Source organism: Mytilus edulis, chromosome 7 (genome assembly GCF_963676685.1).
Source record: "Mytilus edulis chromosome 7, xbMytEdul2.2, whole genome shotgun sequence".
In the NCBI taxonomy this organism is placed as follows: domain Eukaryota; kingdom Metazoa; phylum Mollusca; class Bivalvia; order Mytilida; family Mytilidae; genus Mytilus; species Mytilus edulis.
The window spans coordinates 35,284,483-35,303,782 of NC_092350.1; the positions used below are offsets into that span (position 1 = coordinate 35,284,483).

Sequence of the window (19,300 nt, forward strand, 5' to 3'; positions counted from 1 at the left end):
GCGTTGAAGACATATTGGCGGCCGTCGTCTGTTATCTGCTCTATGGTCGGGTTCTTGTCTCTTTGACATATTCTCCATTTCCATTCTCAATCTTATTTCGAAGCCTTAATGTGTCATTTTATGAATAATCTTATAGGATCAAAATGTAATATACTCCTAATGTTTATAAGTGTCTCATAATCTATTGGAATTCGTTTATAATACACCCCAGTATATAAAACTCAAGCATAACGTATATATGTGGTTACTATCTTTTTTCTCAAATCAATGTCACATTTATTCAAGTTACTCATTTTATTGTTTACCAAAAACTACAGGTACTTCCTCTTTCGAAGATAAACGCCTTTTTCTCATCCAATCAAAGATCCCACTGCAAAAAGTATTATTTGTTTTCATATGTAATATGAAATACTAACCATATACAAACTAAAAGTTTTAATAATACGTATATATGTGTGTCTTTGGCTAGGGCAGATGGCCAATATTTAATTCTCTAATTTGAAGGATATTTGTATAAGGATATTTGTATTTACAAACACACTGTTATTTTATATGTCCCTTATTATATTTTTTTTTCTTCATTATTTATATTATATTATATATTTATAAATATATCGATTTTCACATCGCCTTTCCCCTCGTTATGCTCTTGGCTATAACAGTCTGTTATATTCATGACGTTTAAACTTTGACGTGGTTTGTGTTACTCAATGTTCCGTTTTACTGAGTGGTGTCTGGAATTTTTCTTCTTCTTTTCATCGTATATTTTTGGCCATGGATTGTCGTCTCCTTGATACTTTTCCTAATTTTTCATAAAATTATGAACTTTAGATCATTTGTGTCGTTGGGTTGCCGTCTATTTGTTTTTTACCCATATGTCCTTTTATCTATACGTTATACATAATTAAATCCGAAACAAATACAACAGTTTGTAATGGTGTACGTCAGACGCTAACCGTTCTCAGTCACAATTGGAAAAGGCATAAGAATAGGTATTACAAATAGTGAGACGTTACAATACAAGGAGTGAAGCATGCACAGATCATTACACATACCCATCAAGAGCACCTTATATAATTTTGAGTTCCTATTGGGGTTTATATGGCCTAATCCTTTGTTATCAGTCTTTATTTATAAAGAATCCATATCTTGTTATATTGTATTAGTTAGTTGCTATATCTTGTTATATTGTATTAGTTAGTTGTTATATCTTGTTATATTGTATTAGTTAGTTGTTATATCTTGTTATATTGTATTAGTTAGTTGCTATATCTTGTTATATTGTATTAGTTGGTTGTTGGGATTTTTCTTATTTAAGTACATAGAATACATTCTACATCAACTTTTTATACATTGTGACTTGGATGGAGGGTTGTCTCATGCATTGGCATTCATACCCCATCTTCTTATTTATACAGAATTTACTAACCTGTCTCGCAAAGAACACCAGAAATTCCTACGGGGCACTCGCATGTATACGACCGTCCGTCAGGATAACAAGTACCTCCGTGTTGACATGGGTTTGTAGCACAGGGATCTTTGATATCTAGAAAAAAACCAGACACTTTCTCATAAAAATATACTCTGAAGGCATTCTTTATGATTTTGTTATATTTTAAAAGTGTTAGCCAGCTGAGGTCCGCCTTCGGGTGCGGGAGTTCTGGCTGTGTTTAAGACCCATTGGCGACCTTTATAACTCTTTAGTCGGGTTGTTGTCTCTTTGGCACATTCTCCATTTCCATTCTCTATTTTGAGAAATATCACAATATTATAACAGACATGGATCTCTATGAGAAGGATTGAGAGCCCGAAATCACAGTCAACCGCCATATTATTCATCTTCCTGACTTACCATTTTGAGATCGTTAGCCGTCTGCCTCCAATTATATATATATAGGCTTAATGTTATGATCTTTAGCCTAAGTTTGTGATCTTTTAGCTCTCCATTAGTTTTCTCTTTAGAAATATATATATATTGACTGTTATACAATTTATGCAGGGTATTTAAGCAATAGATTCATCACTGTTCACTATGCAGTATTGGTTTTTATCATTGTTTAAAGCTGTACGATGAACTGTGGTTATTTATACATTTTTCTTTTGTTTTTATTTTTTGATGGATAGTTGAATCATTGGCAATCCTGCCACATTTCATTTTTCCGTATTTACTGCATTCAACACGCTTAATTGTGTACCCTTCAAAGAGTTGTTTCTATAGTTCTTCAACGTGCAATTAACAAGTCATTTTCCGAATGTGTCATCAGATTCTACATTCCTCTGTCCGATCATATGTGGTTGTGTACTAAGTTTTTGTACATGTACATCCCACATACCCTAATTCCGACCGTGCGAGGGCTGGAAAGCCAGTCAAGGTCGTTAAACACTCACATCATACCCTAATGGACGCTCTTAGCACGGGCTGTATTGAAAGGACTAGCGAACAGTCAACCCTTGGAGTAAAACATTAAAGTAATTGTAATATTTTACATGAAAACATTATTATGATATCTCACCTCTGCTGGTGGACCATCAGTCCCCGAGGGTATCATCAGCTCAGTAGTCAGTACTTTGGTACTGACATGATTTAACAAACTTTTCTAAAATTGTCCGTTTATAAATTTAAAAATTATCAAGAAACTAAGGTTTCAACTCCCTCAGGCACAGTTGACTTTAGATGAATTTGGCTATCAATTTTAGGTATTTTTGTCATATAGCTCTTCAACGGTTTCGGTACCTATACATCCTCGGATTTCAAATGTTTGCCTTTGAGCGTTCCTGATGAAGGTAAATCCAGAAAAGCGCTTCGTACGCATTGAAGAGGGACGAAAGATACCAGAGGGACAGTCAATCTCATAAATCGAAAATAAACTGACAACGTCATGGATAAAAATGAAAAGGACAAACAGACAAACAATAATACACATGACACAACATAGAAAACTAAAGAATAAACAACACGAACCCCACCAAAAACTAGGGGTGATCTCATGTGCTCCGGAATGGTAAGCAGATCCTGCTTCACATGTGGCACCCGTCGTGTTGCTTATGAGATAACAAATCCGGTAAATAGTCTAGTTCGGTAGGTCACATTTATGAAAGGGAAGAGGATTGTAGTTACGACGTAAGGAACATATTCGATATCATTTGTGAAACGGTTATTCCATAACGGTCAACCAACTCGTGATGGCGTCCGTAAAATTTACGAAGAGATGATTTCAACTTCACCATTTAGAACTCTTGGTTTGATAGTTTCCTTGTGAGCAACAACCCTCTATCAAGAAAATCATGATAGAAAATGCAGGCACGGGAATATCGTATCAATTGGGAGATGTATACACCGTATGCAGGTTCTGCTGGAATGTTGCTACTTATAAATGGAAAGTTCACAATTGGAAAGCTGAAATCATTTCTTTTGTCGTAAAGTTTTGTTTTCAATCGACCCTTATTGTCAATTTCTAGAAATTATAAAACGTGTAGTTTTCAAATTTTTACTGATTACACGTGAACATTTTTGTCAAGCAACATCTATTCAACCCTTTACAATATCAGTAGACAAAACATTGTTGCAATTATTTGAAACACATCAAATGATTAGCACATTCCTTAAATAAAGGCAATAGTAGTATACCGTTGTTCAATGGTCATTATTCGAATAAGCGAAAACAAATCTGGATTACAAACTAAAACCGAGGGAAACACATCAAATATAAGAGGGAAATAACGGAACAACAGAAACGCTGAACTGCAATTTGATAACAACTGCCATATTCTTGACTTGGTAAATGACATTTAAAATACTGGTTGGTTGAAGCAAACCCAGCTCTTATGGCAATGTTAAAAAAATATCGCTTAAATGACAACACAACGTGACAGGAGTACAGTAATACGAATATTCAGGACTGAGACGTACACAAATAAAAAACATCTAGTTAAACTTGATTTTATTTCAAGATCACATGTCGATCGAACATCCACGATGGTGAATAAGGTGGTGTATACGCACGAAAAGCCAAAATATTAAGTCAATTTCAATATCAAAATCGTATGTTGTACAACCATCTAATATTACATCTCTATAAGGATTTTCCTAATTTGTCCCTAACATAAATAACTAAACATTTATATATATATAAAAACCAGCTGATTCAAAAATGGCTGTAATTATAGCAACTTACCAAACCGGAAACCAATAGCAGCACCAACAACGCCACGTAGATCTTGGTGCAGCGAAATTTCGTAACCACCACAACCTCCCATATGCATCTCAAATAAGAAATAGAAAGGAGGGTCCATGTATCTGCTTTTCTGGAGAGGTTGCGAATGTGTTGTCCATGCTGTTATTAGTGCTGAAGGACAACACTTTTGAAAATAACCTACTGGATCGGAATTGTTACGGTTAAAAAACAAGGTTAAATAACTGTTAGGATTGCTATCACAGTTGGTGAAAGTGTAGTCGGCGCCACCAGCACGATATCCTTGAACATTTCTGTGACCTGCAGTGGATACTGGAAGAAATCCCAGATAGATATAGGGTCCAAGTTTACCATGATTCAGGGGTTCAGCATAACCATCATGTTTATTGTACTGGAATGACAAGGGCGTTGTATGATATCGATTCAATTGTGCAACTTCAATCTCCTTTTGAACACCGGAAGTAGTTATATGGCGTACGATAGCACGTGTTTTGTCTGTATACAAATCATCTATATTGATATCTACATGTGATTGGTTGGAAACAAAGGCATACCCATAGTTTGAATGGAACTCACACCATACATCGTAGACTTGTTGTTGTTTATTATAAATTCGATATAAGCCTGTCTTACTTTGAGGATTTGAATAGTAAACATCTTGACAAGAATCTACAAAAAACTAAATGGATTATTTCAAGTACTAAGCATGACAAAATATGTGAAAATTAGTGGTAGTGTAAGTATTTCAATGATATATGAATATAATATGCAATATAACAAATATTCAAACAACGATAATACGGAAACGTATCAATACTTCTTATTTCAATCGACAAACACGTCTGAGTTGTTATAAGGAAACAGACATATTTTACTAGTTCACACTCTTAATCATCAATATCAAAAATATATTAAAATGAAGATTGTATTCCAATGTCAATGTACCTTTGATAACTATTTACATCACTGGATCGATACCACTGCTGGTGGACGTTTCGTCCTCGAGGGTATCACCAGCCCAATAGCCAGCACTTCGGTGTTGACATTATACCAATTATGTTGCATTTTATAAATGTCCTGTTTACGAAAGAATGAATTTTTCGACAAACTCAGGGTTTTCTTATCCCAGGCATAGATTACCTTAATCGTATTTGGCACAACTTTTTGGAATTTTGGGTCCTCAATGCTCTTCAGCTTTGTACTTGTTTGGCTTAAGAACTATTTGATCTGAGCGTCACTGATGAGTCTTATGAAGACGAAACGCGCGTCTGGCGTATTAAATTATAATCCTGGTACCTTTGATAACTATCAACATATTGTTAAAAAGATGTATCAAACGCTACGTTAATATGTTTAAAGTAGCGTTACACAAGTGTGCACTTGTAATTATACTTTCTAGATATAAGAAGATGTGGTATGAGTGCCAATGAGACAATTCATTACCCAGGTCACATTTTGTAGAAGAAAATCATTCAAGATCAAAGAAAGGCCTTTAACACGGAGCCTTTGCTCACATCGAACAGCAAGCTATAAAGGGCCCCAAAATTCAGTCGACATATTCTCATTAAGATATATAGTTTTCTACAGATATTTCAATGAGAAATATGACATGCTTACGCAACACTGCATCAATAGTCGGTACAACGAAAATCAACACTGCAAACACCTTCATTTTGAATTATATCTGTATAAAAAAGAAAGATCTTTTATTGGATATTCAAATATTTTGAGTTTATGGACAGTAAAACTTAATATGTATGTCACTCAAGACGAGAATATTACTGAGATTGAACTTGTTTTTAATTATTAACATAAATACATGTAATAACAAAATAAACAAACTCCAAGGTAAATTCAAAAAAAGCGAGTCCATAAAAATGACAAACCCTTCTTTTAAAACTTTTCACATTCTGAAAAATGATACTAGTATTCTGTAGAACTTCAAATACCCCCGTCTCTCTTTAAAATCTTCACTAGTAATTTGATTAAATGTATACATTTCGATCATACTTTTAGTAAACTATTCCTTAACATGTATTTCTCATAGTTATTGAGCACCAAAATGATTTGCAACCTGAAAATTTGTGATTGGGAATTTTATTTTGTTGCCATGAATATCTTACTCGTAGAAATGTTGAGTGATTTACTAACAAGCAGCAAATATCACTTCAAGTATATACAGTATGAACCATCCGACCAAGTCCTTAGATTACAGGCAAGATCGCAAATACTTCTTTTATCTTTCGTCCCTCTTATATATTGATCATTACACAATTTTGGAATATAAGAAATGTTTACAAACCTGTTCACATAAGCAGATAAGATCCTATGACAAAAGTAATTTTGATACATGACCGCCTTCATATTTGACGAAGTTGAGATAATTAGAAGATAAGACACACATCATTAATCAATTTACAGAATGACCTACAGGTTGTACATACTCGATACATACTAGCCTATCCTAAACGCCAAATATAACATCATAGATTGTACATACTCGATACATACTAGCCTATTCTAAACGTCAAATATAACATCACAGGTTGTACATACTCGATACATACTAGCCTATCCTAAACGCCAAATATAACATCACAGGTTCTACATACTCGATACATACTAGCCTATCCTAAACGCCAAAATATAACATCACAGATTGTACATAATCAATGCATTCTAGCCTATCCTAAACGCCAAATATAACATCATAGGTTGTACATACTCGATACATACTAGCCTATCCTAAACGCCAAATATAACATCACAGATTGTACATACTCGATACATACTAGCCTTTCCTAATTGCCAAGTATAACATGACAGGTTGTACATACTCGATACATACTAGCCTATCCTAAACGCCAAATATAACATCACAGATTGTACATACTCGATACATACTGGCCTATCCTAAACGCCAAATATAACATCTGTACATACTCGATACATACTAGCCTATCCTAAACGCCAAATATAACATCAATTTTAATATCAAATATTGTTATTCATCTTATCAACAATTTAGAGAAAATTGAATATACCACCTTCAGAAAACCAAACAAAGCACTAAAACAGGAAATAAGAGCCACTTACTAAGCTAGATACCGAAAGATGCACCACTGACGACACAATGATCTTGCTAACGTGTATGTTCATACATCAATACATATCACAAATATTTATGATATTTTAATCTTGAGCATCACTGAAGAATGTTTATGTTCAAAAAGCGCATCTGGTGCAGTAACAGAGGTACATTAGATTTTGATTAATCTCTTGAACACGGGAAGTGGTTATATGACGTAATATAGTATGAGATCTATTTGTATAAAATAAAATCATTTATAGATATTGATGCATGATAATGATCCTTTATGCGAAAGGTTTAAAATAAATCCTTATGCATAGCCATAGCCTTGATAGAACTCACAAAACTCGTCGTAAAATTGTTGTTGTTTATTATAAATTGGATATGAGCCTGTCTTACTTTAGGGATTCGCACAAGATTTCAACAAGAAAGTACCAAAAAATTAATTAAATGCTACCTAGGTAGACACCAATTTTGGACGTTAAAAGTATGTAGAGTAGGCCACCAGAAAACTGATAAATCGCGTTTTGATAGATAGAAATATTTTCTTTGAGGACAGAAATCCCTTTAAAATTGGATTGTGGTTTTTGAAATTAATCAAAATGCGATGGGAAAAATAAAGTAAATAGTTATCAAAGGTACCAGGATTATACTTTAGTACGCCAGACGCGCGTTTCGTCTACAATAAGACTCATTAGTGACGCTCACATCAAAATATTTACAAAGCCAAACAAGTACAAAGCTGAAGAGCATTGCATGAGGATTCAAAATTCCAAAAAGTTGTGCCAAATACAGCTAAGGTAATTTATGCCTGGGATAAGAAAATCCCAAGTTTTTCGAAAAAATTATAGTTTTGAAACAGGAAATTTAAAAAAAAAAGACCATATTATTGATATTCATGTCAACACTAAACGTCCACCAGCAGTGGCATCGACCCAGTGGTGTAAATAGTTATCAAAGGTACCAGGATTATAATTTAATACGCCAGACGCGCGTTTCGTCTGCATAAGACTCATCAGTGACGCTCACATCAAAATATTTACAAAGCTAAACAAGTACAAAGTTGAAGAGCATTGAGGATTCAAAATTCCAAAAAGTTGTGCCAAATACAGCTAAGGTAATCTATGCCTGGGATAAGAAAATCCTTAGTTCATAGTTTTGAAACAGGAAATTTTTTTAAATGACCATATTATTGATATTTACAATCAACGCGTCGAAAATATGATACGTCCACAAGCACTGTATTTAATTTGAGACTATTTTAACAGTTATATTAAAGTAGTCTCAGATTTAATCAAAACTAAATACTTGCAAATAATTCATGATGCCAATGAATTAGGTTATCCAATGAAGAAAGTCTTTCGTTAAGATGTGAAAACCTTTTTAAGATTAAGAACATCTTTTCTTGTTTTGGAAATTTTGGTGTAAATACTCTTCAACTTCGAAATTAATTTGGGCTTCAAACTGTTTCAAATGTCGCAGAAACACGCACCTGGCTATAAATTTATAAGCCTAGTAACTTAAATGATTTTTTCAAAACGTATTTGTATGAATTTGAAACAAATATTTCAATTTAAAATAATTTAAGTCGTTTACAAAGAATTTGACATAGATTTCTGATCATGACAAGGTAAGTGATCTTTAATTTTATGTAGGAAGAATAGAACCGCCTAAATGACTTAAGTAGGTTATCATTGTTTTTCCTAAGTTCTAATGACCAGATATAAATAGCCTATTTGTTTGAAGTATAAACTAGACTTAAACTAAACACCGGGCAAATCTCTAATAAATACACTATCAAAGGAAATCATGCCTAAAAGGCCAAGTGAGCTTTTCTCATCACTTGGCGTCCGTCTTCGTTAAAACTTTTACAAAAATGTTCTCCTCTGAAACTACTGGGCCACACTCATCATTGGAGTATCTAGTTTTAAAAATATGTCCGGTGACCCGGCCAACCATCAAAGATGGCCGCCATAAATAGAACAATGTGGTAAAATGTAGATCGTGGCTTATTACTCTGACATTGGGTTCAATTGTTTATCAAGTCAAGATCTATCTACCCTTAAATTTTCAGACGAATCATACAACCGTTTGTTATGTTGCTGCCCCTGAATTGGCAATTTTAAGGAAATTTTACCTTTTTTTGTTATTATCTTGAATATTACTATAGATAGAGATAAACTGTAAATAACAATAATGTTCAACAAAGTAAGATCTACAAATAAATCAACATGACAAAAATGGCCAGTTGACCCCTTAAGGAGTTATTGCCCTTTATAGTCATTTTTACCATTTTATTCGTTCACTTGAAATTTCTTCTTATAGTTTTCCTTTTTGAAAATGATTTATTTGTTATTTTTTGTATGATAAGCAACTGGTAAATATCAGAAGCCATACAGATATAGACACATTATTCCTTGGTCATCGTGAATCAAAATGGGAAAATCAAAAGAAAAGACAAACAGACAATTAATAGTACACAAGACATAGAAAACTACAGACTAAGCAACACAGAAACTAACGACTAAGCAACACTAACCCCACCAAAAAATTGTGGATGATCGCAAGTACTCTGGACGAGTAAGCAGATCCTGCTCCACATATGGCACTGTGGTAATGAGATACGAAAATGAAACCTGCTTTGTCGACATGCTGAGTCTGCCTTCAATGTGCTAGCAAATATGTTAAAAGTCCTTCCCATACATATAATTCCGACTCATAACAGACCAGTCATTGCTCTTACTACTAAATGCCGCATGTGTATCATGAATATCATTTTCCATAACCCTAAACAATCTGATTATTAAGTCAATAATCTCTATCAAACTTGATTCATATTAAAACTACTAATTATTGGATATAACGGTGTTATATCAGTTGATATGTTATGTGTTTAAACTGATTACAGAAAGACAATGAAAACATGGACGAAAATAATAAAAACTAACATTTTATTAAATGCTGTTTACATAACAATCATGGCACATAGGTTGATATTGTTTGGCATTCACTAATTATTGCACTCGGATTAATTATCAGACTTATATAATTCTATCAAAACTTAATATAAAACTAAACCAAACAGCAAGTAAATATATTTTGATTTTCTGAACAAATCACAACCTATTAAAGCTTTATATTAGTAGACACATATACTTCTTAAAATGGGATATGTTATCTGTATACAAAGATATAACTGTATTCCCAGGCCACTAACCAATTGAGTTGCCACATATCAATAGTCTAAATACACTGTTTATTGTTACAAAATATATAAAAACAACTGTTTATTAAAGACCAAAACAGAACGAATATATACTTTTGACCTAGGTGGGACTTTCATTGGATGTATTGAAACATTCCTGTAGGATTTAAAATGATTTTGAATAAAATGATGATTATAGTTGTTTATATATGTACAGGTTTATGATGCAAATATTTCAAATATTCAATTGCAACAAAACAACTGCCTTCTTGGAATATAAAATATTGGTAGACAAATATGGAAATGACATAAATGTACAGTTTCTATTTTAAAAAAATCTAAATTTTGCTTCGATACCATTAATTACAAATCCAATTTAGATATAATAAATAATGTTTCGTCTTTTGCAAAGTCACGAAATAAAAAGATATATAACTTTGGTATAAGAATAAAAGAAGTCAAATTTCATACAGTCATATATATAATTGAAAAGAAAGGTAACAATTTAACATTCCAAAATATTGCAAAAACAATATTCATAGAAAATATTACCAAAGCATATAATTCTCTTCAAATGTGTGAAATGATGGAACAGATTTATAACTAGTTAACTGATGTTAAACAGTATATTTCAATATTTTTATCACCAACTGCTTACATACCAATCAAAATGCAATATTTCAAATATAAAAACAATGAATAAGTTAAAGAATTGCACTTTTATAAATGGCAAGATTTGGCTTATGCTGTGTATACAAATCAAGTACAATGTTGTTATTATTTTTTTAGAATAAAACATTCACAATTTGAAATTGAAAATCTCTTTTCACTCTTCATATTTTATTTGCAAGCTCCTGTGATAATTTTGTATGAACACACATATAAAGTTTATACACATTTCTTCTCAACATCCTGATCTTATTCAACTCTGCCTGCAGAGTAAAGATAGTTGTTATATAAGACAAAACTGGGCAAATGTATACATAATAAGCTGTGGATCAAAACTAAAAGATTTTTGTTTTAAGGAAGCTGGCTTGTCATGTTTTGTATTTTTTTTCTCAGTTTTTCGGAATCCTCTGGTTTTATCCATTTGAACACCTTGAAAAAAAATTCCCAGTGACCCCCATTTTTCTTTTTGTAAATCTTTTACATGTATAATAATACGCCATCTGTAAAAGTCTTATCAAATTTTAAATATTTTTTTAATAGTTTTCTTAGAACTTAAACTTGTTAATGATAAAGCTACGAAAAGTCAAGAGAGAATATTTTCCAGCCAAAATTTCAATGGCTTATATATCGAAAACAAGCACGGTGACCTATATATTTGTTTTGCTCTTTGGATTCCTCATTTAATCCCCTATTAATATAAGCTAGTGCTTTGAAAAGATAATTATTTTGAAACTGAGAAGCGAACTCCCTTAAAAAGTGAAGATATTAAAGGTATTTAAATGAGAAGATACAAATCAAATTAGACGATATTCAAGTGATATGTTACAATATATTATGTTATCAAAATTAATATAACAAAAAAATGGACTTGAAAAACTCTTAACAGGTAATGATAAAAGTTTGTTATATATCTGGAACATGAACTAAGGACCTTTATGATAATCATAAAAACTATAACTTGACTCAAACTATCACACATAGACGATATTCCTGATTTCTACATGACTTTCCTATGCAATTAGCTGAATCAGAAAAAGATTAATAGTTTTAACAATTCATTTTTTGTTCCCTGGTAAAATTTTATCTGGTTCTCCTGTATCTTGGATTGTAAAATAGAAGAAACAGATAGTTCAAATCAATCTTACAAATTGTAGACTGAAATATAAGTAATTTGTTAGACTTTTAATGTAACTGATGAAAAATATTTGTTTTATCCTAAAATTAGGACTTTTTTTTACAAAAACAGAATATTTTTGAGTTTGGATAAAAAAAAGTAATTCATTTAAAGGAACATATCTCAAATAATTCAGTTCTTTGCTGGGATGTGGTTAAAATAAATCTTTTTTGTTTTGTAACAAGAAAACAAGTACAGTGACCCCAATTGTCTTTCTTCTAAAAGTCCATTAAAAGAACTTTCTTCTCATATTTTTATTTTGACATTCTATCTGCTAGTTAAGTTCTATTTACATACAACAGGATATATATATAAAATCTTTACAGAATCATACAATTTTTCACAACCTGTAGCTTGTAAAAATGTCCTGTGTCCCATACTTTATTATATTGTTGAAAATAACATGAAATAGATTCAATATCACAGATATGAATTATTCTATCGTGCACCCTTTAGATCTACCTTAAACTATAAAAATAAGGATATTATCAAAATGTTATTGTTCATATCTGTGGCTGGTTATCTTCTTTCGCTGATGTTGTAGAAGAGCTCTTAATGTTTTACCAGCATTACCAAAGTCTTCTTCAGATGCTAAAATAAAACAAACAGAAGTTCGTAATATCTTCTATTTTTTCATATTCTTTTTTTAATAACTTCGGGTTCTTACACAGTTACTTAATTGAAGTATTTTACCTTTATCAAAAACAAGTTCTAGCAGCAGTCAATACACACAATGAAAATTTGGATGTATTTAAGGTGAATTTTTATGATATAAGTGTGACTTCAGAGATTTCTGAAAGAATTTGCTTTACTTAAAATAATTTTACCCATACATCTGTAAGAACATACATCTTCGTCTTTTAAATGCGTAATGGTTGATATTTGTCTATTTTTTATAGAGTAAGAAATTGCAAAAGAATCTAGAACCATCATATTGTAAAATGATGTTTTTTTTAAATTATAAATAATTGTTTATGTTTAACACAACCTTATGTAACTGTGTGCCCTAGTATGCGTTACATAACATGTGGACTTCTCACAAATACTATGATGTGTCCATATATCTCTTATGATATTATTAAACTTGCAGAAAAATTCTAACGAACAACAAGGTTGAATTATATCGATACTTTAAATTTAAAACAAAAAGATTAAATATTTAATTGATATATTGTGTTTATATATATGAGTGTACTATTTTTTCCGTTTTCTTTAAAAAAAATGACACAACAATGATTAAACAAATGAATAATAACAAAATCTGATTTTTGTTTATTTATTACTGTCATATTAGCATTCACGACACAAGAAAACAGTATCATGACTCCCTAGTATCAGAATTTGAATAAAGGCAATTGTAATATTATGCCGATTGTCAAATCTCCAAAATTGATTTAGAATACAAGTCAAAGTCACAAGCAAGTAACTTGGGAAATGGAATTTGATGCGACTGTCATACAAGCGAGAGATTAGCGCTATAAAACCATGTTCAATCCACCATTTTCTACATTTGAAAATGCCTGTACCAAGTCAGGAATATGACAGTTGTCCATTCGTTTGATGTGTTTTGTCATTTAATTTTTCTATTTGATAAGGGACTTTCCGTTATGAATTTTCCTCGGAGTTAAGTATTTTTGTGATTTTAATTTTTGTTTCTAAAGCTTGAGACCGGTGCGTCAACAAGGTAATCATCTCGGGCCATGCATGCATCACCCGCTACACGAATCCACACTCAAGTCAAAATGTCTCAATCGGGTCATAGTATATGGTAAGATGCCTTTTCACAACAGTTTACGGTTCTCATCAAAATGAATAGTATCATATTAAGTATATGTAAAATCATAGAATAACTGCATTTAAACAGAGATTGCAATATTAAGTATCATAATGATAAATAATAACACATCTGCAAAATAACCAAAGTACCAAATTCAGTCATCACACAGTTAGTAATACATGCAGAATATATTAGTATGTTACTACTAGCGCAAGATTAGATAGATACAAAATAGCAAGCTGCAAGGCACAAATAGAATCACTTCACTTATTTTTAGGATCGGCAACAAAACGAACATATGCTTAAATATGACTTTTTGAATTAAGTGGCACTTGCATAATGTTTCCCTCAGTTTTAGTTTGTTACCCGATTTTGTTTTTTGTCCATGGATTTATGAGTTTTGAACAGCGGTATACTACTGTTGCCTTTATTTATGTTTCCTTTAAAATGTCAAGTTTCCTTTAGTTCCGATACATGGAATTAACAACGTGTTGTTTTCATTTTTATTAAAGTATTTATACTATTTTCATATGAGGCAAGAAACATGACATAACATTATTACTATAATGAGTTTATTCTGTACCAGTTGCACTAAGGACAAAACAACCAAGTTGTTAAATTAAATTTACTTGTGTATTGTATGCAATAAACTGTTGTCCAGATGATATAAAACATGCTAGATAACTAATTTGTAAGGTCTATAGACATTGCATTCATTATTTCAGGTGTTGTATGTGAGTTATAATAAAACAAGGAAAAAACATATAAACAAATATTCAATGTGAAGAGATTAATGTACCAATAAAAAATATGAAAAAAATGAAAAAAATAAATGATTATCCTGTATATGTAAAAAATTTCGAAATGTGTGCTCGATAATCATACACATATTGTCTTCACTTGTTGTTCGGTACCTGAACTGTATGCTACTTGTACACAATAATAGTAAAAATTTGGACAAAAAGATCTAAGTGTAAGTTGATGCTTTTTTTACACTGAAATTTATAATATTTATTTTAAAAACATTGTTGTCAGATCTTTTAAAAAAAACCTCCCCAATCAAACAATCATATTGTTTCATTATAAACAATATCGAATCAACTTTTAAATGATATTGCTTTAATAACATGATGTCTATCTACACATAAGACTAATGTATACTATTATTTATAAATTGTACACATATCGAAATATTAGTACAATATTATATTCATAAAATGGAAATTAAAAATAAGATTTTACACTCTCCTCGTCTCCTAATAATAATTTGATACATTATAGTGTAACAATATTTGTTAGATTAAGCAAATGATATAGAAAGAATATAATTTAAAGCAGAACACGTGTATATTGGTGAACAGAAATTTACCATTTAATAATTGCTAAGCATATTGTCTAAATCATCTGTAATTCCTTGGACTGTAAATAAAATATAATAATACACAGTATCCATTTCACATAGTTTATAAATTAAAAGAGCTATATTTAATCACTGTCATTTATCCCCGTCATTGATTTTCTACCCCAAAAAAGTAATTTAAACAAATGTGTATGTCCATTACATTACATATTTCTACTTTAAAGTAAAAATCATTTTCATAGTACGTATATAAATATTGGAAGAATGAACAGTTCTCTAATACACAAAACCTTGCGTTCAGAACAACTGTCTTCTTTAAAATTCAGTATAATATAAATTAAACGATATATTTCTATGCACAATTTAAATATACTAAATTGTATGGCTGACGATTTCATCAGCAACGTATAATGGTCATACTATGAATGTGCTTTACAAGTGATGCAGAAAATATCAATTGTGAATACTAGCTGAAATTAGCAATCTATGCTGTAAATGTTTTCCAGGATAAACAAAAATATTACCTTTATATTTTATAATCTCGCATTTTTGAAAAGCTGAAGCAAGTTTAATATAAATCATCTAAAGCTAAGAAAGCCAAGCACCTTACCTTCGGAATTATCATCAGAATAATCAGGTGACTCTGGGGCAAAACTAGGCGGTCGACCAACATCATCATCGTGTGTGTCTGCCTTCTGTTTCCTTTGCTGTAATATTGCTTGGAGTTCTTTTGGACCCTGTGTTTTATACTGTGTATAATTTACATAAAAATGATTAGTTATAGCTATATAAAAGTTTTTTTTTTCAAAATCAAGTAAGATGATTACTACTTAAAAATGAATTGACATATTTGCATTCCATAAAACTAATGTCAAACGAGTTTTGGTTGTTTCACTTTTTGTGTGTGAGTCCGCATTGCTTGTTTTGTTTAAACTTCATTAGGAAAGCTAAAAACCAAATATGTGAGAGTTACATCACCGTAAGGGCATAAACAAAATTGCCAAGTTCTTTTAAAGTTTCTTAATAATTTATAAATTTATCAACAGAGAGCATGTTCTAAATGATATAAAAAACAAAGGCCTTAATACTGACCAATAACTTACACTAAGAACTCTTCCTGTTCAATTTTTAATGAGTATATAAATATTTATGCAAATTTTTAACGTAAAATGCTTTTATATTGTTTTTCGTCTATAGATATAAACACATACTCCTGACATATTTTTCTGAAGTGTAAGATGACCATCTAATCTTTGTGCTTCATCATGATTTATCAACCTTTCCAGATCCTTCATCTTCATTCTAAGTAAATCATGGCCATTATATCCTCTTAACACATCAACGCACCTGAAAATTAAATAATCAAAGCACTGTAAGCACTAAAGGGAGTTAATCGAAAATATAAATCGTGGCCGTTATATCATCTTAAAAATTACAAAATATGCCAGGTGAAACAATACTAAGTCTAAGAAATGAAAGTAAATACAGAATCTGTTTTCTAAAAGATTGAATGGTCCCCTGGAAGAGACCATGGACAGGTAAGACAATGATTACCTGTGATTCATTTCTCTATGTTGGGACAAGATAGTGTCATGTAATGACCATACAACTTCTTTTCTTTGAAAGTATTGATACAGTTAAATTACTATGACGTGTAATCACAGTAACGAAAGTCAAAAATTTCAGCACTTAACAAATAAGATATATAAATAAAGGCAACAGTAGAAGTACACCGCTGTTCACTAGTCATAAATCGATTTAATTGAAACAAAAACATACTTTTGAGAAAAGGATTTCGAATATAACCATTCAACGACTTCTTTGGCTGATGACTTTGTAGACAGATACACGTTCGGATTTTGAGGTTTACTCTTCACGGCTGGCTTTCCTGATAATCTTTGGGACAATTCATTGTGTAACTGGTCTTGTTGTCGTTTGTTTGCTGTAAAATAAACATAGCTGTGTAATGTGGAAACTCGACTACACATTAAATCTTAGAGTCGATAGTTGACATTTTGTATGATTTTTATTTTAAATATAATAAAATGTTACCTTCTAGTTTAATGTGGGTTTTCTCAGAAAGATATCAGGAGATTTTGTGGTTGCTAAATATAAAACAAAATGGTGCTATAATCAGTCAGTAGACAATTATATAATGTATGAAAGGTGTATGCCACGTTGCTATTCAGTTTTCTAATTTTGTCGTTTTTCTTATAATCAAAGTTGTGACTGATTTTTGTTTATTTTTCTCTCTTATTTATGTCATACGAATCACAGCTTTTCAACACTGATACAGATGCTACAAAACTGACAAAGACAAAAGCATATTATACACCTGCCAAAAAACAAGAATGATTATTCAATTAATATTAAGGAAAATTATAGGAAATATCTCATATAAAATTCAATAGTTTTTGTTCTACAATACTAGTTGATTTAAATGCATGTTATGACGAAGACCAACGCACACCATTATATCTCATAGTGTACCGGTGATCGTAAAGTACATACGAATGAACACATGTCGTTGCCTAACCATTTACTTCTATAATAACAATAGGACATGACATTTGTTTCAAGCGGTATCAATTTTGTGAATAAATACGATTATTTTCTAGACATGGAAAGATATAAAAATGTTTTAAAAATTTCGATATGTTAGATACTTAATTTCATACCCAAATATCTTCTATTTTAATTCATAGAAACTATGTTGGGTGCTTAGCTGAGATATAAAACACAAAATGAATGCTACGAGAATTTTGTTTTAAAAAGTTAACGACGACGAACGCCAAGTGAAAACATGAGCTCAAATGATTGGCTAATTGGACAAGGTGAATTGAAAACGTCAATGTAGTGTAACCATCAATATTTAGACCCAGATATAAATAGTTATTTTTCAAAGAAGAGTTAAAAGGAAGGGTCTTCCAGAATGAGCAATATGTCAAACTTACTTTTAAAGGTTTCGAGGATTGTAAAGAAGTATAACATGTTATATGTATAGTCGCCTTTACAAGCGGTCCATATATATATAGTGAAACTTAAAAGTTTACCTTGGCCAGGTTGGTTATACTTTTTGCTAGCCGATGGTGGTCTATTTTCTGGCGGCGGCGGCGGGACGAATGATGGTGGTGGAGGCGGAGTTCGAGTTCTGTGGCGATTTGGTTCTTCTTCAAAACTACGATTTTGATATCCTCTGGATTCGCCAGCACGTTTTAATTCACCACTATTTCTATTTTTTAATGCCGGTTTAATACTTGTTTGACGCTCGTTCCTTTTATTATTAGATCGACGCCTTTCAACTCTGTCCTCAATGCTTCCATCATAACTACCTGAAAAATTATCCGCATCACTACTATCAGGCGTGTCATCACGGCTTCCATAGGGATCACTAGAACTTGATCTTTTGTCCTGTCGTCTCCCTTTACGATAAAGGTCACTTCCATCACTTCGTCCATCGCTGTCATTTCTTATATGGCGGGTTGGTTTTATTTCACGTACAAACTCCTCTTCATCTGAAAGATGAATCAGGTTTAGGCATAATTTTTATACATATGCATATGAAGATATATGAGGTATAAATTGTGCGTTTTTTATTTTTGTGTGTGTGTTTTTTTTAATTATATAACAGGAGAGGAAAGATTTTCCACGTTTGAAAACATGTGCTATTTAGATGTTAAGTTCTAAGGCCTTGTTCCTAAACATATTGCATATCAACCCATGAAGCAAACACTAAGATCATAAAATCCATTGTTTAATTTGTGCTTTGAATTATTAGAAACGCTGTAGCTCTTATCTGTAAATTCAATTCATCCAAAACACAGCAACACT

General features: G+C 31.6%; 2 protein-coding genes across 16 annotated transcripts in view; both read right to left on the bottom strand.

The window, feature by feature from the left end:
- Positions 1-272: 272 nt before the first annotated feature.
- LOC139481343 (uncharacterized) lies at positions 273-6,633 on the bottom strand. Its single transcript, XM_071264585.1, has 5 exons — positions 6,496-6,633; positions 5,811-5,877; positions 4,176-4,862; positions 1,430-1,546; positions 273-370 (listed from the first exon to the last, which is right to left on the bottom strand). Exons 2-5 carry the CDS (start codon positions 5,863-5,865, stop codon positions 351-353), a joined length of 879 nt encoding a protein of 292 aa, XP_071120686.1. The 5' UTR covers positions 5,866-5,877; positions 6,496-6,633; the 3' UTR covers positions 273-350.
- Positions 6,634-10,221: 3,588 nt separating this feature from the next.
- The window catches only part of LOC139481344 (epidermal growth factor receptor kinase substrate 8-like), a 69,919-nt gene continuing 60,840 nt past the window's right edge, over positions 10,222-19,300 (bottom strand). For 14 of the 15 annotated variants that reach the window (XM_071264601.1, XM_071264587.1, XM_071264592.1 and 11 more), the window contains 5 exons: positions 18,523-18,984; positions 17,249-17,411; positions 16,681-16,816; positions 16,080-16,218; positions 10,222-12,923 (listed from right to left, as the gene is read on the bottom strand). In XM_071264601.1, coding sequence (XP_071120702.1) covers positions 12,829-12,923; positions 16,080-16,218; positions 16,681-16,816; positions 17,249-17,411; positions 18,523-18,984 — 995 coding nt within the window. In that variant the 3' untranslated portion in view covers positions 10,222-12,828. Of the gene's footprint in view, positions 12,924-15,478; positions 15,529-16,079; positions 16,219-16,680; positions 16,817-17,248; positions 17,412-18,522; positions 18,985-19,300 lie in introns of all 15 variants that reach the window. The other variant, XM_071264588.1, reaches the window with a different exon arrangement.

Excerpts from the sequence above, each read along its gene's own strand:
- LOC139481343 (XM_071264585.1), bottom strand. The coding sequence starts at position 5,865 with ATGAAGGTGTTTGCAGTGTTGATTTTCGTTGTACCGACTATTGATGCA. Across the intron at positions 4,863-5,810 it reads GACTATTGATGCAGTGTTGC|ATTCTTGTCAAGATGTTTAC; the intron begins GTAAGCATGTCA and ends AGTTTTTTGTAG. Across the intron at positions 1,547-4,175 it reads TGCTATTGGTTTCCGGTTTG|ATATCAAAGATCCCTGTGCT; the intron begins GTAAGTTGCTAT and ends GTTTTTTTCTAG.